The sequence below is a fragment of the Ceratotherium simum genome, chromosome 17, assembly GCF_057802395.1.
Source record: "Ceratotherium simum simum isolate JZ-2026a chromosome 17, ASM5780239v1, whole genome shotgun sequence".
Taxonomy (NCBI): domain Eukaryota; kingdom Metazoa; phylum Chordata; class Mammalia; order Perissodactyla; family Rhinocerotidae; genus Ceratotherium; species Ceratotherium simum.
In genome coordinates, this window is record NC_141916.1 from 17,448,252 (window position 1) to 17,475,518 (window position 27,267).

Sequence of the window (27,267 nt, forward strand, 5' to 3'; positions counted from 1 at the left end):
GGACTCTCTCAGGTGTCCCCAGCGCCTGGCCCAGTGCTTGGCACAGAGTAGACGCTCATATGTATCTACTGAATGAATGCAGCAATCATTGACCGCCTGCGGACACCTCTAAGCAGACCACAGGTCTGGGATTCGTCCTCCGTCTTCGCCTTCCACCATTCATCCTGCTTGGCCCAGTGGGAATGCCGCCTTCTTGGCGAAGCCCTCCAGAGAAGCCGGCCGTTTATAAGTCACACCCCACCCTCCGCTGTCCATGTCCAGGGCTCGCCCTCCTCCCCCGCACCCACCCCCACTCGGAGTGGCATTGGGGCAGAGGCTGGACTTGCCGGGCTGTGTGTGTCCCGCCCCTCTGCATCCCGCGTCGGTACGCAGTAGGTGCTCAGTTCACCTGGGGGCGGGGGAGGAAACCGTGAGTCCACAAGGCTTTGGCCAAAGGGCCAAGGCGGTCCTGGGAGATGGGGTCTAGGGCGGCGAGCGGACACGGCGGGGCCGGGCGGCTGCCTTCCCCTTTGCCCTTCGACCCAGGAAGCCGCTCACACCCAGCGGACAGGCTCGGGGCCCCGCTGCTCAATCCCGGCCTACCCCCTCGGGGGCCTGCGCCCCCACCCTCACCGGCCGGCCCGGCCCCCACCCCGACTTCCCGCTCCGACGGCCGAGGAGGGGGCGTGCCTGAGAGTGGCGCAAGGACACTGCACACCAAGGGTCATTTGCTCTTTTTTCCCCCCCTCTGTGGCTAATTTATTTTAGAGCTAGGGAAGGGAGAGGGGCGGGGCCGGCCCTGAGGGTGGAGAGGAGGGGTCGGGCGGGCCCAGAGGAGTGGGGGCGGGGCGGGGGCGCGGTGGGGGAGGGCGGGAGGGAGCCGGGGGTGGAGAGGGCCCGAGAAGGGGCGGGAGTTGGAGGAAGGGAGGGGCACCCGGGGAGGGGAGGAGCAGGGAAAGGGGAGGGGAGCAAAGGCCTGCGAGGGAGGGCGCTGGGGGCGGGCGAGGGGAGGCGGGGGCGGGGGCGGGGGTGGGGGGTCCTGCCTGCGGGGGGAGCCGGGGCGGCCCCTTGTCCGGCCACCCCCACTGCCCAGTCCCGCTCCCGGCCGCGGCGGCCGCAGCAGCCGCAGCAGTAGCGGCTCCAGGATGGTGAGCGCCGCTGCCCCCCAGCCCCGGCCTGTCGCCCCCTGCCCGCGCCCTGGCCCCGGGGCCGGACGCCCCCCCAGGCCGCGCACACTCACCTAGGACCCGGCCGGGATGCCGAGGTAGGGGGCCGCGGGCCCGGGCGGGGGCAGGCACGGGAGCGCCCGGGCGGGCCGGGGTCAGGGGGTGGTGACCGTTCGGTCGGGGTGTCCGGAGCTTTGTCCGCGGGCGCGGGGCAGTGCGAGGGCCGGAGAGGGCGGGGGCTGCGGGGCGCGGGGCTCAACTAGGCGGAGGTCGAAGGGCAAGGCCAGCGAGAGACCCGGGCGGGTGCGTGGGAGCCGAGGGTCACTTCCCGGGGGGAGGGGGCGGGCAAAGAAGGGGATCTCCTCTCCGCTGCCGACGGGCACCCTCTTCGCCGCCCCCTTTGGTGCGGACGCTGCAGCAATAGCGAGCAGCCGGCTCTGGGGGGAGCCTGCGGGATTGGGGGGTGGGGAGCCAGGATTTGCGGGTTCGGGTCCCAGAAGGATCCTGTGACCAGAGCCCGAGGGCCGGCCCGCAGGCCCCTCCCACTCCGTCAGGTCTTTGTCCAGCGGCCCCTGTGTGTGTGTGGGAGGGGGTTGGGGGCTGGGTTCCTGGCCCAGAGATTCCCCAGCATCGTGACGGGGCAGTGACAGGAGACTGAGGCCACTTTGGGCCCTGCGCCCCTACTGCCCACCCTCTCCTTTCTTCTCTTCTGGCCTGGGAGAGCATAGCTCCCGTCTCAGAGTCAGGGTCCTGCGGGAAGCTGCACTTATCTTCACCCGTGGGCTGTAGGCTACAAGGGAGACCCTCTGAGCTCCCCGCTCTCTAGAGAGAGCCCCTTAAACTTCTCACTCCAAGAGCCCTCTCTTGGTCTACTCAGAAATTCCCTTGCTAGGAACCCGCTCTGTAGAGGGTCCTCCGCAGAGGGTCGGGCACACAGTAGGTGCTCAGCAAATGCAGGCCCCCTTCCCCGGCCCCTCCAGGCCCCGTGCCCCTCCCGGGCGGAGGAGGCCTGGGAAGGGGTCTGCACAGGGGAGAGTGTGAGCGGCCTGGAGCCTGCGCCCAGCGGCAGCCCGGAGCGCAGGGGTGGGTGGACGGGTGGGTGGGCTGTTAAAGCGACGGTCACTAAATCAGGATTAGGCCGTGGGGCTGTCAGGCTGCCTGGCCCTGTCTCCATGGATACCTAATTTGGAGGAGAATAGAGGACGGAAGAATGTTTGTGTTGTCGTGCGCACGGGCTGCCGCGGCTGAGCGGACTCCTGCCCTAGGCCAGGCAGCGAGGAGTGGGAATCCGGCTGCAACCCACTCTGGGCTTCCGTGGGAGGGGACTTCTCGGTCCCTAGTCTTCCCTGTGGAGTCTTTGGCGTGGCCCCGGTGGTGCCGTGGTCCAAAGAACTCTGACCCTGCGGAGGGAGCCCCAGACCCTCCCAGATTCCAACCCGAAACCCCAGTGCCTCCTCCTGGAAGCGGCCGGGCTGGAGTTCACTCCCCGACCTCCCGGCCGGGAGCATGCGCCAGTCCCCGCTGTGCCTTAGCCCGCCGAGGACGGACGCGCTGGGCACCTCGGAGCCGCCGCGCCGCCCGGACGCAGCAGCCGCGCGGGTACCCGGTGGCCGCGAGCTGCCGGGCAGGGGGCGGAGCGGGACTTCCTGGGGTGGGCGAGAAAGGGGCGGGGCTTGCCGGCCGGCCGTGCAGGGCCGGGTGACAGGCCTCGTAAATCCCGGTTTCCCATCTTTAACGCCATTTCATTTATTTCCACTTGATTCCTTTGGTGTCCGTAGCAGCCAGCCCTGTCAGGAGCGACCCTCATGCCCTCACTGTAATATTTTCTGGGGCAAAGTCCTCTCAGGCCAAAGGGAATTTAGCTGTGTCAGGCGGTGGAGTTGCTCCTGGTGAAGCCCAGAAAACCCCCATTCCTCAGGGGACCCCAATGTCCCCAGAAGAAGAAGGAGGCTGAGAGACACAGGGATGAGTTTGGCCTCCGAGGCCCTGCGGCTGCGCTGAGGATCCCCTGAGTGGACAATTGCAGTACACAGATTGGAGGGGGCAGGGAGAGGCGCCAGCCCGGGGTGTGTTGTTCCCAGAGCCCTTTCCTGCCTTCCTCGTGGTTATCCATGGCCACAGCTTTTTATGGAGCAAGAATCCCCTCCCCTCGGCTGCAGCTTTATTGCTGAGATCTCAGACTCCCTCCACGCAATTTCACGCCTCTTTGCCTTTGCTCTTGGTGTCCCTCAGCCAAATGCCTTCCCCATTGTCCTTGTCTTTCCCCAACCTCCTCATTCTTCAGGGCCCAGCTCGGATGCCACACTTCCTCCATGTAACCTCCCCAGAGCCCCCAGCTCTTGTCACTCCTCCCTCCATGTCCTCCCAGCCCTGCACCTGTGCCTCCTTTCAGCCTTTGTGGCTCAGTCCACACCTGGCTTTGCCTCCTGGAGGACAGTGGTGGGGCATGTACTTCCCTGCACCCCACCCCCACTGGGCTTGGCACAGGGCTTGGCACCTTGTGGGTGCCCCGTAAATATTTGTTGGCTGAATAAAAGGGGTTTCGTAAGGGCAGCCTGCAAAGCACGGAATCTGGACACTTTCAGGCAAATAGCTCTGTGCTCCTGGGTGGGTGGAGACCCCTGGGTGGGTCTCTCTCTCCTCCTCATTGCTGACCCTCCCCCACCCCCCAAGTCTGGGGAGGACTTTGCCCCTTCCTTTCCCCACAGACCAGCATTCTTTCCCTGCCATTATCATCCTGTTAAACAGAGAGGCCAGTCAGGATCCATATGGATCACATTAACAATTGCTTATTATCTGGGCCAAGACTGCCCCCACTCTCCACCCCCAGCTCTACTGCTGCTGTTGGACCCTTAGGAGCCCAGCCTCCCCGCTTCTCCCTCCCCCCACCATGGGTCAGCCAGGGAGGGCGGGGGACAGGCTAGTCTCCCTCACCCTCCTTGTGCCTTCTAGCAGGACTTTGCTTCTTCTTGACTTGGCTGGCAGTTAATGAGTCCTTTACCTGATTTAATGGAAACCAGGTTCCCCACAGGAGCATGGCTCAGTGAGCTTCCAGGGCTGCAGCAGGGAGAGGTGGGCCTGATGCCTGGGTGCACTGGGGTCCGCTGGGGTCCGCTGGGGTCCAACACCCAGAGCGCCTGCCTTCCAGTGGACAGAGGCTGTGGGCAGGGGCGAGCCACACTAGGCCGACTATGGGGTGCCCTGGCGTCTTCTGCCATCTCAGCCCTGGGCTGGCCCTCCTCCTTTCTAGGAACTGGTGGGCTGGTGAGGGAGATCTAGGCAGGAGGGACCCTGCAAGTCTTTGGGCCCCAAGCCTGCAAGTGCTACAGTCAAAGAGGCAAGAAACCAGAGAGTTTCCTGGAGCAGCAGCTGAGTTGGCCTTGAAGGATGGGGAGTGGCATTTACGTTTAAATGCATATAGCCCAAGAATACTAGTGATGGAAGGAGCCTGCAAGATCACCTAGTCTGGGGGTCCATAACTTTTTTTGATTCACAGATCCCTCACAAGGACTGATGAAAGCCGTCCCCAGAAAAATACATCAATTGACCCAGATTTTGCATTCTGCTTTAGAGGGTTCTTGGGCCCCCGAAGCCCAGGGGCACCCTACATCAAGAAGCCCTCACCCTGGTCCAGCCCCCTCTGTAGTGCTGAGGGCAGAGTCGGGCCTGTAGCCCAGCACTGCTGACCTCCACACTCAGTGCTGTCTCCATGACTTTGTTACTGGCGGATGGACAGGATGAGCAAAGGGACCAAGGGTAGCCGATCAAGGTGCTGGGCCAGCCTTTGAGTGGGAAAGGTTCACACTGCCTGGGTCCCAGTATGGGCTGGTCATCTCATCTCTGAGTGTGTCACCTGGAGAGAGGATGTCCGGGGGTTATTTTGCTTTAGGATCCACTTGTGCCCAGGAACAAGGATGTGTGGCGAGACAGCCTAGCTCTTCTCCGAGCAATTTCATACGTATCTTGATGAATCATAGCGAACAGTCATGCAGCACTTATTAAATACTCTATATCTCATCTGTGAATGGGACAGGAACGGTGCCCACCGCATAAGCATTATCGTGAGGACTAAGTGAGGCGGGAGCTGGGAGTTGGGAGCCCTGAGTTCCAGTCTTGGGTGGCTGTGGGCCCATGAGGGCCTGGGCAGAAATGCAGGCGACAGTGCTCAGGGCTGTAATTGCTGTTGACGCTGCCGTTTCCCCGCTTGGCCCAGCCAAGGAGAGGGGAGTGCAATGGGAACCTTGCTCTCTTTCCCGTTAGGACTGGGGTGTGGACAGTGTCAGCCTTTGCAGTTCATCTTGGGGACTGGAGGTGGGGGGTAAGTTCTCAGTGAATGGGAATGTTGGGCAGTGGCCGTGGGCCAGCCTCCAGAGGGCTGTGACCCCGACTCCATTTTATGATGACCAATCATGGCCCCCACCCTAGGGGCCAAGCCCTGGGCTGCAGTGACCCTGCCACTCATCAGGTGCAATCACCCTGGACAAGTCACTTGCTCTGTTTGGGTCTCAATGTCTTCATCTCCAGAATGGGGATAAGAACACTAGTGAGTGAGTTCATAGGTGACAGAGGCCCTGGTTTCAAATAGTGTGCCCCTTTGTCTCTGAAGTACACGCCTGCCTCTGGTGACCTGCTCAGTGACTCGGAACCCAGGGCCTCCAGAGACCCACCTCCCTATAAAGGAGAAAGGAGAAAAAGTGGACACGTGTGAGAACGTCGTGGCCCACGGCAGGGGTCACCCGGGCCATCTTTAAAGCTCCTTCCAAAGCAGAGTCAGGGCACAGGGGGCTCAGGAGGCAGCCAAGAGGAGAGCCAGCTGGGCTACCTCAGGAATCTAGGAGGTGGAAGCGTACCGCCCTCTGCCTGCAGGCGGACTCAGGCCACCTGCTCCCCTGCCCAGTGCTGGGATTAATCAGGGATGGATGGGAAGATGTGACCAGGAGGCTGCATTTTCCTCTAACAGACCTGTGTTGAGCACCCAGCACTGTGCAGGCTCCAGAGGGCGCCCAGCCAGGGTCAGATTCCTGGGCCCCTGAGAGTCCCCCACACTCTCTGTGCACCTACGTACCCGGCCCTGAGCCTTGCCTCAGATCTCCCGTAACAACCCTCTGCTTCCCACATGGCCGGGAGGGACCAGAGCCTGGTTTGCTTTGCCACATGCACCTGGCGTCAAGCGTGGCTACACTCACTGCACACTCGGCAGGGCCCTGTGGCAGGCCCTGGGTATTCTATGCAGGTAGCCATGCATCTGACAGCCATTTTCTGATGCGGTCCCACCTTCAAGGAGCTTACAAGACAGTTGGGAACTAGCAAAGGGGCAAAGGGACAGGCTATGCCTTCAGGACTGCTCTCCTTGTATTCTCTGTGCAGCAGGGAGCCACTGCAGGTGTGTGAGCTGGGGAGAGGCACGCTCGGAGCTGGGAGAGGGCACAGGATGGGCTGGAGTGGGGAGACTCAGGGAAAAGACCAGTGACTTGACAGCATGGCCTGCATCGTTGGCAGGGTACCAAGGAGACTGGGTTTCCCCAAGGGAGGCTGTTCATAGGTGACAGAGGCCCTAACGCAGTAGGAATTAGTAGGAAAATTAGTAGGGAATTAGTAGGAATTAGAAGAGTACCCTGCTGCTGACTGCTATTTGGCCCTTGGATGCTCAAGAGTCTGGGAGTGTTTGTTCTTTCCAGGCCAGTAGGGAAAGAAGACTGGTGGGATTCAGGTTATGCTGAAGAAAGACCTCCCCGACCTGCATCCTGTGGTTCTGCCCCTTGCCAGTCTGCCTGTTGGTTTCCGCTGGGGCAGAGGGGGCCCCTGCGAACTCTCTGGCCACCAGGGGAAATCACCTTTCCACCACAGTACTCATTAGTGGCCGGACCCTCACTCCTCTAGGAAGGGGCTCCTTTTCCAGATGGACTGTGTTCTATGTGGGATGGCCATTCTTATGTCACCATCTTCCATACTGTAGCCCTCTTCAGGCTGGAGTCTTAGGGTCTGAGCCCCTTGTTGGGAACAAAGGAGCTGCCTCGCCGGGGCGGGGCAGGCAGCTGGAGGATCAGGCTGGGGTGGTCAGGAGTTCAGTTTGGGACTGGCTGGGTTTGCCAGTGCCTGTTAGACGTGCAAGTGGGGATGGCCCAGGAAAGCTGCGGAGGGGAGGGGAAGAGCCCTCCGCCGGGCCAGGAGCGCCCCTCCTGGTAGAGACAGCCTCACGCTGAAGGCCTCTGCTGACGGGGAGCTCATCACTTCTAGAGACAACCCACAGGCTCTCAGACAGCTAACATTAACCCAGAAATTTCCATGGAGGATTTTCCTCTTTCCGGGAGGATGGGGAGCGGCAGGGAGGAGCCGAGGGGCTGTGCAGGGCTGCATACCCACAGTCATTCAGGTATTCGGAGATATTCGGTCCTCAGGAGTCTCTTCCTGAGGAAACACTCCCCACTCGCCTAGCCATGGTCTGCAGGCAGCACGCTGCCCTGCCTCTCTTTGCTCTCCCCAGGGTGTGGCAGTGACGTAACCAGGGTCTGGAGTCTCAGACCTGCAAGGACTTGCTTGGTCCTACGAGAACCACTTTGAAATATGCTAGGCTCCAGGGTTTGTGGCTGAGTATGGGGTGGGCGGGGAGGGAAGAGGGCTAAGGGGGCGGGGGAGGCTGATGAGGATGGTGGGAATCCACTGACGCCTCTGTCTGTTTTCTCAGCTGATAAATGGGAACAACAAATCTTCTTACGTGAGAGGCAGAAAGGCATCTGGCCCCAGGCTGCCCGGGCAAGTGGCACACCTCTTAGCTTGGTGACTTAGACAAGTTAACTGTGCCTCAGTTTCCTCCTCTGTGACACGAGAATAGCAGTCGTACCTGCTTCCTAGGGGTATTGTGAGGATGAAATGATTTAGAGCGGTGCTTGGCGGGGTGTTGGGATCCCATAGAGGAGCAGACAGACAGAGGGAATTGCTGTGGTTGTTCAGTCTTTGCCTAGCACCTTCCCCCCAGTTCTCTTTCTCTCTCTGTCCCTGTGGGCTGCAGGTGTGGGGGGGCCACCCCCTTGAGGACAGCCCTGCCCACTCACGCCCAGGTGGACCGGCCAGGCTGCATAGCTGGAGTTACTCAGCCCAGCACCCCCGGGGCTGGGAAAGGGGCAGGAGGGGGCAGGGGCGGCCACTGGGGAAGCCCAGGTGGGCTGCCTGGGCCTGCTTCCTTCCCTCCGCCCAGGCCTGGCCCTGCGGGGCGTGTCTCTCCCCCACCCCACACACAGGGATGGGGCCAGGGAACACAGGATCACCCAGGCCTTAAAGCTTAAGCTTTTCGGAGGTCACGTGCTACCCAAACTGACTCAGGTCAACTTTGGGTCCTAAACCTGGCTGAGGGGAGGGGTGGGGCCTGAGGGGGCTCTAGTCTTTTGGGCTGAGCCCTGTGGTCCATGACCCCTGAGGAGTTCGTGGATAGAATTGTATCCCAATGTTATTAATTCCCTTTGTAGCCTCATGTATTTTTAAAATTTTATTTCCCCCTCCAGCTTTATTGAGGTGTAATTGACAAATAAAGTAGTCCCATATATTTTTATCTTATGCACTGAAAAAGTTTTTTTTGGTGAGGAAGATTGGCCCTGAGCTAACATCTGTGCCAGTCTTCCTCTATTTTGTACGTGGGTCACCACCACAGCATGGCCGCTGTGAGTGGTGTAGGTCTGTTCCTGGGAACCCAACCAGGGCCGCCAAAGCCGAACTTAACCACTAGGCCATGCGCCGCCCCAAGAAAGTATTTTTGAGAACAGACCACAGGTTTACCAGACTGCAAAAGGGGCCTATGACTAGAAGCTGGTCAAGGCCCTACCTCATCATCCAATCCCACACCCACGTGGGGCCGAGTCCCGGGGCACGAGGAGCCCCAGGTGCAGACCCACGAGGTGACAGGCACTGGGAGGGTCTTCCCCAGCCCTGGAGAGCAGCATGCCTGAGCTGGGCAGTAGCCACAGCCCCCTCCACCAAGTGCCGGCTGGATGTGCATCCACGTGTCCACGCACTGAAGCCCCCGAAAGCCTTGTGCCTGGCTGTTCCTGTCTCCATACTGTGCTGAGAAGCTGAGCACTTCAGGAAGGGGTTGACTCTAGCTGGGCAGAGCACAGGCTTCAACTGCAAATCTTTGTGCCTCAATGAAAAAGTAAATAATCTTCAAAAAGAGGAATTACTTAGAACAAGTACTATAGCAAGAACTCCAAAGGCCTTGCTCTTCTCACTGCCATTGTACCAGGGAAGGTTATTTGGGGAGGGGACCTTGGGAGGGAAAGGACAGAATGGAAAGGGAACAGACGGGCTACTGGGCTAGGGGACTGCTGTGCAAAGGCCCAGGGGCAGGGCTGGCGGAGCAGGGAGGGAACGGGTGACATCAACTCCAAAGAAGGCCTTTAAATGGCAGGACCGAGGGGCAGGGCACTTGCTCGGGGCACCCCTGAGAGAGCCAGCAACAGCATGAGAGTCATGGTGGCCTAAGAGCATGGAGCACCCCCGCTGCAGAACTGGGGAGAAGGCGTTCTGGGCAGAGGGACCAGACGGAGCAAAGGCCTGGAAGTGTGACCACGTCTGGCCCAGAGAATGGACTATGTGGCTGGAGGGGATAGAAGGGGCCACAGTCGCAAGGTCTGAGGCTGGGAGGACAAACTGATCCACTTCTAGTGCCAGGCTAAGGGGTTTGGTGTCTACTCTGAGGTCAGGAGGGGTTGGGTCTATATTTTAGACAGAAGGACCACCCTGGCGGCTGTGCAGAAGAAGGATTAGGAGGGAGAGACAGTGAGTCCAGATGTGGGGCCAGCCCTGGTGGGGGTCATGAGAGCCGTGGGTCATTTCAGGGACTCACTGACCAGCTGAATGGGTAGAGGCTGCAAGAGGTAGAGAGCCAGGGCCTCCAGGGTGTCCAGCCTGGGTGAATGCATGGGCTCTGGGGAGAGAAGGCAGAGATGTTTTCCCTGGGGTCTTGGGGGCCATCCAGGGAGTCCTAAAGAATCTCCTCTAGATTCCTGAGCCTCCCCCTAAGATTCCCAGGGACGGTGAAAAGTGTGGCTCAGGAGGAAGTTGGCTCTGGCATGGTGGGCTCTCAAGAGGGCCCTGAAGTGTCTAAATGGCAGAAGGGGGACCCTGGCAGGGCCCTGGGGCTCCTCCCTCAATCGGCCGAGGAGGAGCTGGCAAGAGCTGCCCCAGGACACAGGTCAGAGGAGCCAGGGGGCAGGCTAGGACGTCCTGGGAAGCTGTGGTTTGGGACAGACTGCATTTCCAGTGATGGTGAGCTCAGTTCCCTCACAGCCTCTGCAGAGACCCCCGGCCGTGGGTCAGGGGCAGGACAGGTATGTCACTCCTGCAGGGCAGTGCTGTCCACTCTAGGCCCCGTGGGCAGCTTGGGAGCTGCGCTTCTCTCCTTGGAGCCCCTCTAGCCCGTTGGGTCCTCCTCCCTTCCCCCCTTTCTCAGGCTGAAGCCCCTAGCCAGCAGCCCTCTTAGGAGCCAGGTCAGAGCCGGTGCTGCTGTCCTGCCCCACCCCCTGGCCCCCTCCAGCGGGTCTTGGAAGCACCACCTTCCTTCAGTGCCCTCACACCAGCCTGTGAGGGAGATGCTGGGTCCCCCCATTTCACACTGGAGGAAACAGAGACTGAGACACTTGTCCCACATCTCAGAGGCTGACTCACTCCTTGAGCGACAGGAAGGAGGTGGGACTGTGACCTCCAGATGGACCCCGGGCTTTCTAGGGTGGGCTCAGAGACCCCAGCCTTGGTCAGTCTTTCAGGCTGGCCTTCAGACACCTGCCTCACTCAAGTTGCTCATAGGTCTGGGCTGCATTCGAGGGTCCCTGGGAGCAGCCAGTGCAGGTGAGGGAAAGGAGAGGAAAGGAGTGTGTCCTGCTGTAGGATGGGCTCCCCCACAGTCCACCACAGTCCCCGCCTAGCAGCCTGCTGTGGGGCCTGAACGAGATCGTGGAGGTCAGGCCCCCAGCCCAGCATGCAGTGGCCTCTGGGAGATATCAGCCTGACCTTGTGAGCCCTCCGTCCCCTTCTGTCCTGTCTCCAGGGCCCAGGAGTTGAAGTCCATCCCTAACCTGCTCCAGGTGAGCTCAGGTAGTGAGAAGAGGCTGTGGCAGGTGCGCTGCCCTTAAAGCAGTTCCCAGCCCCAAAGGCTCGCTGTCCCTGGCCTCCTGATGGAAACTTCTGCCTCCTCGGTGCAGCTCACCTTAAGTGGGCATCAGGGAGAAGCAAATCAGCCTTGCTAACCTTCACTGAGGGGCAAGGGGCTGATGGCCTGGACCCTTCCAGAGGTACACTTGATTTACAAGAGGATGCTTGTTAACCAGAGTGGTTTTCTGTTGCTGAAATGTCAGGCAGCCTAACTAAGTGAAGCAAACAGAATGTAAGCAGGTGAAGACCAACTGTGTTTTCTTTTGGGGAAGGGGCAAGGGAATAACCAGGCTGGTTCTCCCTACCTGATGTCTCCAGGGAGATGGGTGGGGGCTAGAGAGATGGTACCCCCTCCTCGTGTAGCCTAGGGGTGGGGTGAGACGGGTGGTGGAGGGAAAGGGCTCAGACCGTCCCCAGCAGCTCTAGCACCAGGAGGAGGATCAAGAGAAAACATGGAGGGGCTGTTGGAAAGAAGGGGGCGGGAGGAGAGGGGGGCTTCAGAGCTGGAAAAGTGATTAGCAGCTTTGAGGAGGCTGAAGTCAGCCCTGGCAGCCCCGGGGCAGGACAGGGGAGGAGAAGAGCTGTTATTCACAGAGGGCAGACAAAGATGGCCACTGGGCCAGCCACCCCCAAAGACAGCCAGATCACAGGGGGTACAGGTAGGTCCCCAAGCTCTGGGGACGGATGCTTCTCATGGGGATTGAGATGAGACTGAGTCTGCAGATAAAACATGGGGATCTGTGTCCTGGGTCCAGCCCCCGGCTCCCCGGGACCTTCTGCAAGAGTAGGGGAAGCCCAGGAGCCACCCCCAGCCCCCCAGGGTAGTTGTGGGCCGTTTGATCAGTGAGTGTGTAAATCGGGATTTTATGGATCGCTTATTCACTGCTGGAGCTGGGGCCCCCAAATTCCTCTGTGCCCCAGAATGCTTAATCTAGTCCTGAGCTTTCCCCTGGGAGGGTATGGAAGACAGCTCCCCCCAGGCCTCCACCCCTCCTGCTGTGTTTCCTCCCAAGGCCCCGGGCTTTGTCACTGCAGGTTGAGCGGTTCAAATGTGCTAATACACTCCCTGGGGGCCGCTGGGCAGTGGGACTTAAACTTCAGTGCTGTGATTGGCCAGAGAGAGCATGGGAGGGGGGCTGTGGCAGCAGCTGGGGGGGAGAGAGAGAGAGAGAGAGAGAGAGAGAAAGAGTGTGTGTGTGTGTGTGTGTGTGTGTGTGTGTGTGTGTGCATGTGCGCCTGTTTGAGGGGAGGGGGTGGGGGTGTCCATCCTGCTCAGACCACTGCCTAGAGACAAAGGACCTTCATCTAGCCTGGAACAAGCATTAAGCCCAGAACAAGCCAGGTCCCTACCTGGCCAAGCTGGTTAGGGAGCCCACCTGTCCATCTTTACATCCTCTTGTTACATCTTGACATAGTGGGGACTTATTCGGTATGGGTTGAATGGATGGATGGATGAGTGACCACATGAGTGACGGCACGTTTAACTGGGGTCGTGTCTGCTGGAATAACCCAGCACTTACGAATTCCTAAATCTCCCCCTAAGATTCCTAAGTCTCCCCCCTCCCTCACTGAGACTCGCTTTAGCCCGGGCCTGGCTGACACAAGGCTGGACGTGAGGGACTGGCCAGGCCTCGGGGGACACAGCTGTGACCCCCGGACTCTGTTGCCACTTGAGAGTGCTTTCACTGTGGTCACGTTTCTCCGTGCTGGCCCCCATCTGTCTTTGGGATTTGATGAGGATGAGGATGGTAGGGGAGGGGGGAGGGGTGTTGAGCAGCTGATGGGGGAGGGAAGGAAGCACAGCCTGAAGGGCCAGATGACAAACTGCCCTGTCCTACCGTCCTCTCCTCCTCTTCAGCCTGCCCCTCCTCTCCTGCGCTGGGCTTGAGGGCAGCAGGCAGGACAGGCTGGGCTGGTGGGGAGGGGGTGCGTCCAGTTAGCCCTCCCTCCCTCCCTCCCTGGCTCCTGGGGAAGCTGGAGCTCAGCCTGGCATAAAACTCCGTAGGAATCCTAAGGAAAGGAGTCTGACTCCAGGGATGTCTACCTGGAGACCCTAAGAAGTGAGGCTCCATTCAAGTTCAAGAGAAAGCTGTAGAGGCTCCCGTGGCAGTGGGGAGCACGCTGGCTGGAAGGAGCCTGCCTGGGGTTTGAGCAGCGCTGTCCAGTAGAACCTTCTGAAATGACGCGAAGGTTCTGCGTCTGCGCTGACCAGTACAGTATCCACTATCCCACGTGACGACTGAGTGCTTGGAGTGAGGCTCGTGCTGCTGGGGAACTGAATTTTAAATTTAATTTAATAATACATTTTAAAAATAATTAATAAATAATTTAAATTTAAAAATAATTGATAAATTTTAATGAATTTAAATTTAGATAGCCACCTGTGGCTAGCAGCTGCGATTGGGACAGCACAGGGTTAGAGGCTGTGTTCAGGGGTGGAAGCCAAGCTCTTGGGTGCAAATCCCTTCCTGGCTGTGTGGCTTGGGGCTGGCCTCTTCCCTCCGCAGTCTGTCGGACCCCCGCCCCAGTGTGGATCATGTGCATTTTGGGACTCATCCGCTCCTGTGGATGGCTGTGCTGCCCTTAAGAGGTCCTGGATCACCAGGGGGACAAACATCCAGGGACAGACCAACTGCCCAGGGTGGGAAAGAGAGGCTGTACAGACTCTAGACTTTGAGGCATCTTAGGAACTTCCTTGGAGGTATCAGTCCTAGAAGGCTTCCTGGAAGAGGGGGCTGTGGGGCAGGCTTGGGCTGGAGCTGAGCAATGAGCCAGGGATGGATGGAAGGGCCATGCCTGAGAGCCCAGCCCAGTGAGGGCCCTGTGTTTGGCACCCGGGCACCTTGGCCACGGCTGGGATGGGGAGGGCTGGCAGAATGGGCTGCGAGTCCCAGCGTCTCCTCTTACTGGCTGTTATGAACTTGAGAGGATCGCTCCCCCTCTCTGAGCCTCCGTTTCCTCTCCTGCCGAATGGGGAGAATATGCTTATCTGGCAGAGAAGTTGTGAGGGTGAAACCAGGTGGTAACTAGGAAAGTTCTTTGCACACACTAGAAGGCGGGGAGAAAGGGAAGGTTTATCCCCAAGGGTGCTGGGCCCCTGGCCTGGCCTCTCAAGACGACAACAGATGGTCGCAGCTTGTCTGTGGCCCTGACCGCGACACAGGCAGGGATTTCTGCACTCTCCCCTCCCCCCAGTGCGTGTGTGCACGCGGCCCAGATGGGGGCCGCCTGGCCAGCCTCGCTCAGGCTCACCTCCTGCTGTTTGGCATTTGACATATGAGGAGTCCAGGGCCAGAGCACCCCACTACCCCAGAGAGGAGCCAGGCTGGCGGGGAGGCCTCACTCCCTCGAGGAGGCTGGGTCCCAAGGGTCCTGATCTCTTTACCACGTGTCCGGTGGCCTTTGATGGGAATTCCAGCACCCCTTTGTCCTTTCCCAGAGTCCTGACCAGGGGAAGAGAGAAGGAAGAAGATTAAAAAGAAAGGGACGCCAGGTGGGGTCCCTGGGGGCTGGGTGGGCAGTTTCCTCTGGTGTTCGCAGACACAAACCCCGCTTCCAGGAGGCACCCTTCCCTGTCCACTCCCGAGGGAAGTCCTGGGCTTTGCCTCTTGTCACCCTTACCATCTCATGTGGGCTCAAATTTAGTCACCCTGACTTTTTTCTTTATTTGGGCACAGAGGCAATTTCAAGCCTCTTTGCTCATCTGTCCATCTACCATCCATCCACCATCCATCCATCCATCCATCCATCCATCCATCCACCCACCATCCATCCACCATCCATCCATCCATCCATCCACCATCCGTCTATCCATCCATCCATCCATCCACCATCCATCCATCCACCATCCATCCATCCATCCATCCACCATCCATCCAGCCATCCATCCATTCTGCAGAGTCCATTAAGAACTTACTGTGTACCAGGCACTGTCCTAGATGCTTGGGATATGACAGTGAACAAGGTCCCTGCTCTCATGGAACTTTCTAGTGGACACAAGACAATAAAGCAACTAGTAGGTCAGATTTATGACGTGCTACGGAGAACGTCAGGTTGAGGGGGACACTGTCTGATGGGGTGACAGTTGAGCAGAGACCTGGAGTGAGTGAGGGTGTGAGCTGTGCAGAGAGCTGGGGAAGGAGTGTTGCAGGCAGAGTGCAGCAAGGGCCCCCGAGGTGGGAGCAAGCCTGGTGTGGGGGGAGCGGCGAGGAGGCCATTGTGGCTGGAGGGGAGGCCCAGAGGAAAGGGGAAGCAGATCTTTAGGACCTTATAGGCCACTGTGAGGACTTTGGCTTTTATTCTGAGTGAAATGAGAGCCACTGGAAGCTTCTGGGTAGAAGAATGACATGATCAGACATGTTTTCAAGGGTCCTCGTGGCTCCTGTGTTGAGAATAGATAGTGGGGGCCAAGGGTGGAAGTGGGGAGGCGGGACAGCAGGCTACCACAGTCAGCGGTGAGGGGCTTCGTCGCTGGAGCTGGTGAGAAGTGGTTGCAGTTTGAATAGGTTTTGAAGCCAAGGCCGATTTGATTTGCTGGTCAGAGGTGTGAAGGAGAGAAGTTAGAGATGACCCAAGGTTTCGGGCCTGAGCAACTAGAAAGGATGAAGCTGCCGTTTTCTGAGATGGGGAAGACGGGGAAGAGTAGGTCGGGGGTGAGGAAGTCAGAAGTTTGATTTTTGGACATGTTAATTATGCCAATTAAATATTCCAGTGGAGGTGTCAAGAAGAAGGTTAACTACGCCATCGGGGAGTCAGGGGAGAAGCCCAGGCTGGAGAACCTCGTTCAGGAATCCTTAGTGTACAAACGATGGTCAAGGCCACGAGACTGGATGTGGTCTCCAAGGAGTTAATGTGGAGAGAAGGCTCCAAAGACTGAGCCCCTGGCTCTGCAAGGCTCAGAGGTGAGGGTGTAAAAGGAGGGCAGCAAAAGAGGCTGAGGAGGAGAGGGGGCTGGGAGCCCGGTGAAGAACTTTCCAGAAGGAGGGTGATCAGCTGAGTCCAGTGCTGCTGAACCGTGGATTTAACCCTGTGGTCATGCACGTGGGTGACTGGAGTGCTGTGTGTGAAAGCCTGGCTGGAAGGGCTCAAGAGAGAATGGAAGGGGGGAATCCGAAATAGTAGTATAGGCAACTTCTAAACTTCTTGGTTTTTGTTTTGCTAAAAAGCAAGCAGAAAGCAATAGGGTGTAGTTGGAGGGGGATCAAGAGATTATTTCGAGCTTGTTCCCCCGAGGATGGAGAAATAACAGCCTGTTTGTCGGCTGATGAGAATGACCCAGTAGAGAGGGGAAAGCGCTTCTGCAGGAGAGGGGAGACTTGAGGGAGCAGCGTCCTCGAGTGTGAAAGGGCACGGAAGCAGTGCACGGGAGGAGGAATGTGCTCTGTCCTTGCTGCCAGGAGGGACTTTCTCCAGCGTGCCCGGGAAGGCAAGGGGTCAGTTAGGGCTGGAGTGGCCGGGGAGGACGCATGAAAAGAGGCAGGACTCACTGTGGCCTTGAAGGATGGGAAAGAGCTGGCCGTGGGAGGGCATTTCCGATGGGCAGAACTGTGTGAGCAAAACCCTGTGGGCCTGAAACAGCAGGCCTGAGTTTTTCTAGATTTCTTTAGGCCCCATGCATGGAGAGGAAAGCTGACTTGCCTTGTGTGGTCAGAGGGATCAGAGAGGCCTGTGATGTGCACAGACAGTAAACAGAGAGGACAAGCAACTTGCCCTAAGACACGAAGAGAATCACCCCAACAGTGACCACACCTGTCCTGACCATTCCCACTCCTCAGAGCGCATGCCTGCGGCCGTCCTCATCTTCCTGTGCTCCTCCCCTCCCCCTCCCGGCTCCAAGTTCTGCATCATTTCTCCAGCCAGAGTGAGGTTAGGGACAGGAAGGGAGACTGTTCAGATCCCGTGGGCAGACTGCTTCTCCCCTCAGGGGTCTGTCCTCAGTTCGTATCCTTGCCTTACCACAGCCTGTGGAGGTGGGGAAAACACTGGCCAGAGGGAGGAGGCCCGCTTTCTGACCTTGGGCGAGGCACATCTCCTGTCTGGGCCTCAGTTTTGTCATCTGTAAATAGTAGCTATTAGGTGGGGTGCTGTAGACAGTGAGTGAGTGATGACAGGGACGTGCCGGCGCTCCCTGCTCGGCTCGGTCCCTCCTCTTCTCACCAACCTGGAGTCCATGCACATACCCCAGTGCTTCCCATCCTCATAGGACTCGTAATAGGTGCTGCCTGATTTCCCACCGAAAATAGCTTCAACTGTCTCCGAACTTCCAGAATTCATTCTTTTCTTCCTTCTGTTTCTTTCTTTCTTTCGGCCGTGACCACTTTTCCCTTATCTTCCCTGTTAGACGATAGAGTCCCTGAGGCCGGGTCACAGTTTGATGCAATTCTGCATCTCTAACAGCTGACACTCAGGATCCGGCACACTAAATGTATCACGAAAGTGTCTGCTGGCTGGAAACCAGAGTGGTATCTGCAGAAAACGGGCTGCAGCCCCTGCAACGTGCAGTTTTGCAGCCACCTCTCTGGCCTCCTTTGGTTCATCCCCTAAACATTTATTGAGCCCTACCCATGCTAGGCCCTGTGCCAGGCCCCAGGGGTCCCCCAGGCAGGGTTCTGGGGGTCAATCTGTGCTGGAGGCTGCTCTCTGGCCTGGACCGGGGGAGGAGGTTCCTGTGTGGTGGGTGCGAGGCTGTGGCAGGTGACTCCTTCTCCGAGTCCTCTCGTCACCCCTCCCTCTCCTCTCCTCTTGCAGTAACCGGGGGCTGGCATGAGGGACACTGCCCAGTGGATGGGAAACAGTCCTGTTCAAGCTCTGCCAGGCGGCCAGAGACCCCCTGGGGCACCAGTTGTGAGCAGTGGACAAAAAGCCTGGGACAAAAGGCCTGTGGGAGCCGCGGTGAATAGATTAATGAGATTTCCATACGAGGCCCAACAATGGGATTCTCCACTCCAGCCCCTTTGTCCGGGCGGAGATAATGGAACTGAGGAGCTGGCCCAGGAGGGCGGCCATTGGCCCCTTCTCCACTCAGGCCTGGACCCGCCACACAGCTGCCCCTTCTTCCCTGCCCCACCCCCAGCCCTGTTGGGCCGGGTCCCCTCCCTCCCCTAGGGTAATGGAATTCTGAATCATAGAATTTCTGTGTGATGGAGAAGCGTTGTTAGGGGCCTCCTTAGGGAGTTGAAGGGGGTCGTTGATACTGCATGGCTGGGGTCCCTTCCCACTGCATCCTGTATAAAATTTACTTTAAAGGGTTCCTAGTGAGAGAAAAGTTTGAGGTCCACCATCCACACCAACTGTCTCATTTGACAACTGAAGAAAGTGAAGCTTAGCGAGGTTAGGTGTCTTGCCCATGGTCACCGTGACAGCTCAGGGTGTTTGCTGCCGTGGGACGCTGGGGGGTGGAGGAGGAGTGTCTGAGGCCTGTGTGAGGGGAAAGCACACCCTTCCTGTGTCTCTCTACTTTACTCTCACGCTGCTTCACTTCTGATACCAACTGTGTGGGTTTTCCACACATCAGCCAATTCTGCCACACCATCTGGTGTCCTACAAATTTAACTCAATTCTGACACCAGCTACGTGGAGACAGCGTCAGATCCCACAGGTTAAGGGCTCAGTCCTACGACTGCCCCCCCTTCACAGGCCAATTGCAAGTTCATGTTGTTATCTGTGCTTCTGACCAATGGGCCATAAATCGGAGGTTCCCATGACCCCTTCCTTGGGTTCGATTAGTTGGCTAGAGCGGCTCACAGAACTCAAGAAACCAGTTTCCTTACTAGATTACTGGTTTAATATAAAAGGACGTAACTCAGGAAGAGCCAGACGGAAGAGATGCACAGGGCAAGGTATGTGGGAAGGGCACTGGACTTCCACGCCCTCTCCAGGGCACCACCCTCCCAGCACCTCCACGTGTTCACCAACCCAGAAGCTCTCTGAACTCGTCTTTTTGGGTTTTTGTGGAGGCCTCATTACATAGGCATGATTGATTAACTCATTGGCCATTGGGGATTGAACTCAGTCTCCAGCCCCTTCTCCTTTCCCAGGAGGTGGGAGGGAGTGTGGGGTGGGTTAAAAGTTCCAATCCTCTAATCATGGCTGGTACCCCTGGCAACCAGCCTCCATCTTTAGGTTACCTAGGAGCTTTCCAAAAATCACCTTATCAACATAAACTCAGGTGTGGTTGAAAGTGGCTTGTTATGAATAACAAGACACCCGTTTCACCTTTATTGCTCTGAAGCTATTTCAGGAACTGAGGACAAGAAATGAAATTGCAAGGAAAGATGTTCCCATCGCTCTTACTGCTCCGGAAATTCCAAGAGTTTTGGGAGCTGTGAGCCAGGAACAGTGGACCAAGACTAAACATACATTTCTTATTATCAATCACACTGTCCCAGCCTGCGTCAGGCCCCATGCACGCAGTGCCCCGGGCATGGCCCACGGGGGTTGGACAGGTCCACGAGGACCGATCGGCACACTGAGTGTTTTGGCCACTTGTGAAGGCCGAGTGACTTCTCTCGTAGATCCTGGAGGACTTCCTAGAAATGAGGGGAGGGGTTTAAGGAATTCTTTACTCACCCTTCCACCAGGTAATTCTTCCTGTTACTACTTCTCCGGCGCCTGTGGGTTTGAGGGACTGCACTCTGGGGCTGGAGTGGAGCGAGTTCCAGCCTCCTGTGTGGGAGGCCCTTGGCCTGTGAGGGTCTGCAGAGAGGGAGCTGCTTCAGGAGCCGACCTGGCTCCCCGGACGGCACAGTTGCCACAGTGGCAGAAAGTTGCCTTTTCTCCCGAGTCCCAGCCACCCCCAGGGAAGGCCACAGACCCAAACAAGGAAGCCTGCCCAGCCTAGGGGTGTGGATGCTTATCAGATGGCAAGTTTGCAGGGAAAGGGACAGCTCTGCTTGTTTTGCAGCGAGAGGACACAAATTCTCTTGCGGGGGGGGGGGGGGGGGGCGTAGGCCACGTGGGACCCCCCCAGGGGGTAGGTGCTCCCAACTGCAGGTTTGAAGGGTAAATATACAGCACTGGAGGCATAGCCACATTCCCAGGCAAATACAGAAACATGTTTCCAGAGGGCCAAGGAAATGAGCGCTGGTGTAGGCTGTGTCACGGCCTCAGGCTCTTCTCTGGCTGTGGGAACCAAAGGCTGGACCAGGGAGGCAGTGCGGCCAAGAGGGAAGGGCCTGGGCTCTGTCGTTAGACTGCTGGGGTCTGAATCCTGCTCCACTTATGTAACAGCTCGTGGCCTTGGGGATGTATTAATGTCTCTGTACCTCAGTCTCCTCATCTGTAAAATGGGGATGATGACAATGGTGATGATGATCTCCCAGGGCTGTTGTGAGGGCTATGTAGGATCATGCGTGTGGAGCACAGAAAAGGGACCGGCTCTGCCCCTAGTGCTGGGCTGCTGGGGAAATGGCATGAGGACAGGTCTGTCATACCAGAGCTGGAAGGACCCTCACCCACAGAATATTCTCCAAGTTCCCCCAACCCCAAGGGGAAGCGACTTGTTCCGAGTCACTCAGCAAGACTGGGCTGCTGCTTGGGTTCTTAACTGTACCATTCATCATACATACTACTGTATACCCCACACTGGACTGCATACTTCACATATACTCTTATTTTTTATTTATGTATTTTTGGTGAGGAAGATTAGCCCTGAGCTAACATCTGTGACAATCTTCCTGTATTTTGTATGTGAGATGCTACCACATGGCTTGATGAGTGGTGTGTAGGTCCGTGCCTGGTATTTGAACCTGCGAACCCCAGCTGCTGAAGCAGAGTGCACCAACTTAACCACTACACCACTGGGCCGGCCCCCATATACTCTCTTTTTAAATCCTCACAGCCACTCTGCAAGGCCTATGTTATGCCCTTTAACCGACAGAGAAATTGAAGTTGAGTGAGGTCAGGCAACCTGCCCAGGGTCACGTAGTAAGTGTCTGAGCCTGGGTCTCTCTGACTCAAAGCCCACACTTTCCCCCAAGTCCGGGGGGCCTTTCCTCACCTCCAGCTCAGCTGATGGAGTGGACTGGAGGGTGGCCTGTGGACCTGGGAGGGAGGCAGGGGGTCCCTCTGCTGGGGAGATCCCTCCAGGTGTAGGAGGCTGAATGGCAGGAGCTTGTGGGCTAGGCCACAGGCAGGCCCAGGGTCTCTGTGTAGGAGCAAGAGGGCTGTACCTGGCCGGGGGGTGGGCAGGAGACAGCCTGCTCTACCCCCTGACCTCCCCCACCCCAGCCCTTCTGAGTGGGGCAGAGGGGAAGGCAAGGCCATGGTGGGCCTGGGTGTGTCAGGAAGCACAACTGAGACTACACTTAAAGCTTGAGAGACAGGGTGTGTATACGCACGTGCATATGCACATGTGCTTGCAGCTGTGCACATCTGTGCATGTTCCCGGTGGTGTGTGCATGCATGCAGGTGTGTCCTTAGGCTCACAGGGGCCAGCGTTCTTAGCCTGTGTGTAGCTCAGGCAACCCTCTCCCTCTAATTCTGTCCTCCTCTCGCCCTCCCTGGGGTTGTTTGGTTGAGCTTAATCCTCAGGCAGTTGGGTTCTGGCCAGACCTTTGTTCTTTCCCTTGGAAGAGGTGAGAGGAAGTCTCTAGTGCTTTGTGACTAAGTTCAGCAGAACTTGCTGACCTGGTCTCCTGCTCCCCAGTTAGACCACTAAAGGACCTCTAGCAGAGGCCAGATCTGCAGGAGAAGGGAAGAGAGATGGGCTGCTAACTAGCGGGGGACTTAGGGTCAAGGAGGTCTTTCTGAAGATGGGAAAGAATTAACTTGCTGCAGGGAGGGAGCCAGGACACTGCGGGGGGCGCTGGGGAATAGTTAATTGATGGGGCAAGCTCCCAGCCTGGGCCAGGAGGGGGTCAAAGGCTGGGGTGGATGGACCCTTAGGCCTCCTGGACCAGATGTAGATGTAGATAAAAGCGAAGACAAAAAGCCAGGGGGGGCGGGAGATGTGCCGCTGGCTGAAATAGGAAGAGAATCACCTGGAGTAGAAGGGCCAGTATCTGACGGCATTGAGGGTAGAGATCACGTGGGCTGGCTGAGCTTCCGTGGACAGGTCCCCTCCAGGGAGGGGCTCATCCTGGAGTAGAAGCGGGAGAGTGGGTGTGAAGCCAGGAGGACAGGTTTGGAGGGCCGGAGGTGGGTGCCTGGAGGCCGCAATTGCTGAAGTGGGGAGTTTCAGTGATAACCAGAGTGTGTGGTCTTGAGGGTAGGGACTTAAGTGAAGGTTGCTGCAGGCCAGGGCAGGAGCTGGGTGGGAGGAGCAGGGAGGACACCACACAACAGCCACGAGGAGGAGCAGAGGGTCTGGCAGGGGGTGAAGGAAGTGGGTGTGGACAAGTCCAGATCCAGAGCCTTCTTTACTGTGTCTGTGTCCTTCTGGGAGGGGTCACTCTTTTTCCCCAGCATGCTCAGTTTAACATGCTCAGGGAAAGTGCTATCATCAAGGTCAAATCTCTTTTTTCTGTATTAAGGATCCAAAGCGCAGATAACAGTAAATAGGAAAAAATGGGCTTGGGGTCCGTGTCATAATACGGTATTCGCGTTTGTCTAACATTGACGTTACCTCCTATGACCCTGTAGCCAGACCACTTGAGGTTTCGGTTGTCCCAGGAAATCAGCCCCTCTGACACCAGGTAATGCCTCTGTTCTGCACAGACCCCTCAGCAGGAGCTGGAGAGCTGCCTACTTGCCCCACAAACCCCACACTCAGCTCTGCTGTCTCTGCTCTGCCCTCTTGCCACTCTGATGGAGGTGAAACAACCTCACGAACACTACTTTCCTTTTTAAGCTTTAGTGTGTATGGCTCATGCCTTCCCTAGGCAGTGGGGCTGAGAGTAGTTTTATTTTCAAAGAGCATCCTCTCCCTTTGATGTCAGGTCACAGCCATAAGAGGCAGTGAGGTCAAAAGAGGTGGTGCTGTCGACATGCTGCCACAAATAAGGGCAACTGTGAACCCAAGAAGCGACTTGATTACTTTCAGCCTCTTCTTCTACCCCTCCCCCCACATACACCCACTTCCAAGGCTCCGGTGACCCAGCATTTCTTGGTGCTGCCTCCAGGCTTGCAATGTATGGTTAGGTGGGTTGTGCACTGCACATGAGCCCTTCTTCTAAAGGGGCACAATTCACCCAATATACATGGTAACTTGTAGACTTATTATGACAATCTTCCAGAAGGTGGCAGTAAAGTGTCTTGAGGAGAGGAATAGGGCATGTGAGCTAGCACAGCCCCGGCTTTCTGAATGCATTGTGCTTTGCACCTTCGAAAGTGCTGGAACCCTCTAGACTGTCTGGCCAACTTGGTTTCTCACTCTTCAAAGTCCAGTCAAGACACCACCTCCCTGTGAGGCCTTCTCAACCAGGTTTGGCGTGTTCCTCTGAGACCTTGGCACACACCTCTCTTCCCACCTCACAGAGGATGTTGTCTACCTGTCTCCTCCACCGGGCTGAACCATCTTATTCACCTTTCAATCTGCCCCCATGCCTAGCACAGCACTTAGTATTTGCTCAATAAAAATTTGTTGGGGAAAGAATACTGAACCTGTAAGTCTGTCTTATCAAAAGCTTAGGCTTGAGAAATAATCATCAGGAAAAACCATGCCCAGCATGCCATAGGCCCATTTAGTCTTTGAGATTTTATCCCTGGATTAGGCCAACTCATTGGAGCCAACTGCCTGGAGAGTGCTGCTCCCTAGGCCCCGAATCCCTCTTACCAGGGTTTAGCTCATGCCTTGACTGGTGCTGAGGGACAGGGTAAGAAACAGCTGTGGATCACTTCTGCAGTGTTGATGGCATGGCTGTCTAAGAAGACATTGTTTATTACATCTCACAGGTCTGCTTCTGGAGGTCCATGGAAAAAAGTTCTATGATCTCTATGCCAGGAATATTTTTGCTTCTATTGAGTATGGTGGTGGTTTTCACTTTGCAAAGTGAGTTATTTGGTTACTGGGAAATTTGTGACCCACTTTCTATGATGTGTACTAACTGCAGTGCTGTGTGCTAACTTTCTCTCATCTTCTCTGGAATATGATTTGCTTATTCTAAATAACCATTTTTGTGTTGCGGTGACACACCTGTCGGGAAGGCAGCAGGTGGCAGCACCTCCCTGGGCACATGGTCATCATGTGCCAAGTTGGGTCCGGAACCCAGGTACTCTAACTTCATCAGGCCGAGGCTAAAAGAAACCAAGTGGAAAGGAAGTGAATGCTTCTGGGTCAGCTTCTAGGGTTTCCCAGAGACCATGAGGCACTGCCCAAGACACCAGCATCTCTGACTTCAGGCCCCAAGAGGGCCCTGGGATCTCACGGAAGGCTGGGGTGAACAGAGCAATTATGACCATCAAACTGCTGGGCATTAGGCCAGGGGCCCTGGGCAGGCCCCACTCATCTCCGCATAACCCTAGTGTCTCTGTAGTGCCTAGCCCATGCTGGGCATGCAGCAAACATCTGTTGCTGAATGAGCCCGACGTGGGTTTGACTGTTCCTGGGGCTGGGGTGTCACACCCATTGCCTGACCCTTCACTACGTTAGCTCTGAAAGTAAGGACCATGTGTCCTGCAGGGCTGGTGTGGCCAGGACAAAATAATAATCACTGCCTATAAGAAGTTAGGGCCAAATGTGTCATTTCCAGATCCCTCTTGGGTCTGCGTTAAGTATTTTCAGATAACTGTAATCCGGGCCTTGAAGGGCACGGCAAATATTGTGTATTTGGTGCCTGGAGAAGGATGCCCAGGAGGGTGGAACCGCGGGTGATGGATGCCGGAAAACAGCCTGTCCCAAGCTGCAGGCGAAGTGGGTTGGCCTTTGGCTGGGGTCGGTGGGTCCCGAGGCTCTGCAGGACCTCACTAGCGGCTTCTCTCTCTTGCCTGCAGCTCTGTCGAAGATGCACTGGACACCGGAACACGCCCAGCCCCTCAACCAGTGGCCAGAGCAGCACCTGGACGTTTCCTCCACCACCCCGTCGCCGGCCCACAAGTTGGAGTTGCCCCCTGGGGGTCGCCAGCGCTGCCACTATGCTTGGGCACACGACGACATCTCTGCCCTCACTGCCTCCAACCTCCTCAAGCGCTACGCAGAGAAGTACTCAGGGGTCCTGGACTCGCCCTACGAGCGCCCCGCCCTGGGCGGCTACGGCGACGCCGCCTTCCTCAATGGCGCCAAGGGGGACCCCGAGCCCTGGCCAGGGCCGGAGCCGCCCTACCCCTTGGCCTCACTCCACGAGGGCCTCCCGGGAACCAAGGCGGGCAGCGGGGGCGGCTCCGGGGGCCTCGGGGGCTCCCCGGTTTTAGCCGCGAACCTGCCTGAGCCCCTCTACACCGGCAATGCGTGCGGGGGCCCGTCGGCGGCGCCCGAATACGCGGCGGGCTACGGCGGGGGCTACCTGGCCCCGGGCTACTGCGCGCAGACGGCCGCCGCGCTGCCCCCGCCGCCTCCGGCCGCGCTCCTGCAGGCCCCGCCGCCGCCGGGCGAGGGCCCCTCGGGGCCGCTCTCCAACTACCCCGCGGGGGGCTACGCCGCGCAGCCGGGCTACGGGGCTCTCCCACCGCCGCCCCCGGCCCCGGCCCCGGGCCCCTACCTGGCCTCGGGCCTGGCGGCGCCCACGCCGCTGCCCGCGCCAGGCCCGCCCCGGCCGGCGCCCGCCTCCTACACCTTCCCGGCGGCCGCTCCGGGCGTGGAGAGCGGGCTGTCACTGAAGCGCAAGGCCGCCGACGAGGGCGCCGAGGGCCGCTACCGCAAGTACGTCTACGAGCCCACCAAGGCCCCGGCAGCCGACGGCGCCTCCTACCCCGCGGCGGACAACGGCGAGTGTCGGGGCAACGGGTTCCGGGCGAAGCCGCCCGGCGCCGCGGAGGAGGCGTCGGGCAAGTACGGGGGCGGCGTCCCCCTCAAGGTGCTGGGTTCCCCCGTCTACGGCCCGCCGCTCGAGCCCTTTGAGAAGTTCCCGGAGCGCGCCCCGGCGCCGGCTACCCGCGGGGGCTTCGCGCTGCCGTCGGGGGAGCCGCCCAAAGGCGTGGACCCGGGCGCCCTGGAGCTGGCGACAGGCAAGCTGCTGGAGTGCGGGCCCCCGGTGCAGTGGGCGGACGTGGCAGGCCAGGGCGCGCTCAAGGCGGCGCTGGAGGAGGAGCTGGTGTGGCCCCTGCTGAGGCCGCCCGCCTACCCGGGCAGCCCACGCCCGCCGCGGACCTTGCTGCTCTTCGGGCCGCGCGGCGCCGGCAAAGCGCTGCTGGGCCGCTGCCTGGCCACGCAGCTGGGCGCCACGCTGCTGCGCCTGCGCGGAGCGACGCTGGCCGCGCCGGGCGCCGCCGAGGGCGCGCGCCTCCTCCAGGCGGCCTTCGCGGCTGCGCGCTGCCGCCCGCCCGCCGTGCTCCTCATCAGCGAGCTGGACGCGCTGCTGCCGGCCCGGGAGGACGGCGTCGCCGTGGCGGGCGCGCTGCAGGCGCCGCTCCTGGCCTGCCTGGACGGCGGCTGCGGCGCGGGGGCCGACGGCGTGCTGGTCGTGGGCACCACGTCGCGGCCCGCGGCTCTGGACGAGGCCACCCGCCGGCGCTTCGCTCTCCGCTTCTATGTGGCGCTGCCCGACGGTGCGGCCCGCGGGCAGATCCTGCAGCGGGCGCTGGCCCAGCAGGGCTGCGCGCTAAGCGAGCGGGAGTTGGCGGCCCTGGTGCAGGGCACGCAGGGCTTCTCCGGGGGCGAGCTGGGCCAGCTGTGCCAGCAGGCGGCGGCAGGGGCGGGCCTCCCGGGCCTGCAGCGCCCCCTCTCCTACAAGGACTTGGAGGCGGCGCTGGCCAAGGTGGGCCCTAGGGCCTCCCCCAAGGACCTGGACTCGTTCGTGGAGTGGGACAAAATGTACGGCTCCGGCCACTGACGGCGCGCCGGGGAGGCCGCGGGAGCCGCCGCCTCTCCCTCCCCGTGCCCTCCGCGTGGGAGGATGTCTTGAACCAAACCGGGCTGGGAGGGTGCCCGAGTGCGGAATGTGGGGTGGGG

General features: G+C 58.7%; 1 protein-coding gene across 1 annotated transcript; it reads left to right on the plus strand.

The window, feature by feature from the left end:
- Window positions 1-1,078: 1,078 nt before the first annotated feature.
- Window positions 1,079-27,267, plus strand: FIGNL2 (fidgetin like 2). Its single transcript, XM_087442373.1, has 2 exons — window positions 1,079-1,243; window positions 25,155-27,267. The coding sequence occupies exon 2, from the start codon at window positions 25,166-25,168 to the stop codon at window positions 27,146-27,148; it is 1,983 nt and encodes a 660-aa protein (XP_087298499.1). The 5' UTR covers window positions 1,079-1,243; window positions 25,155-25,165; the 3' UTR covers window positions 27,149-27,267.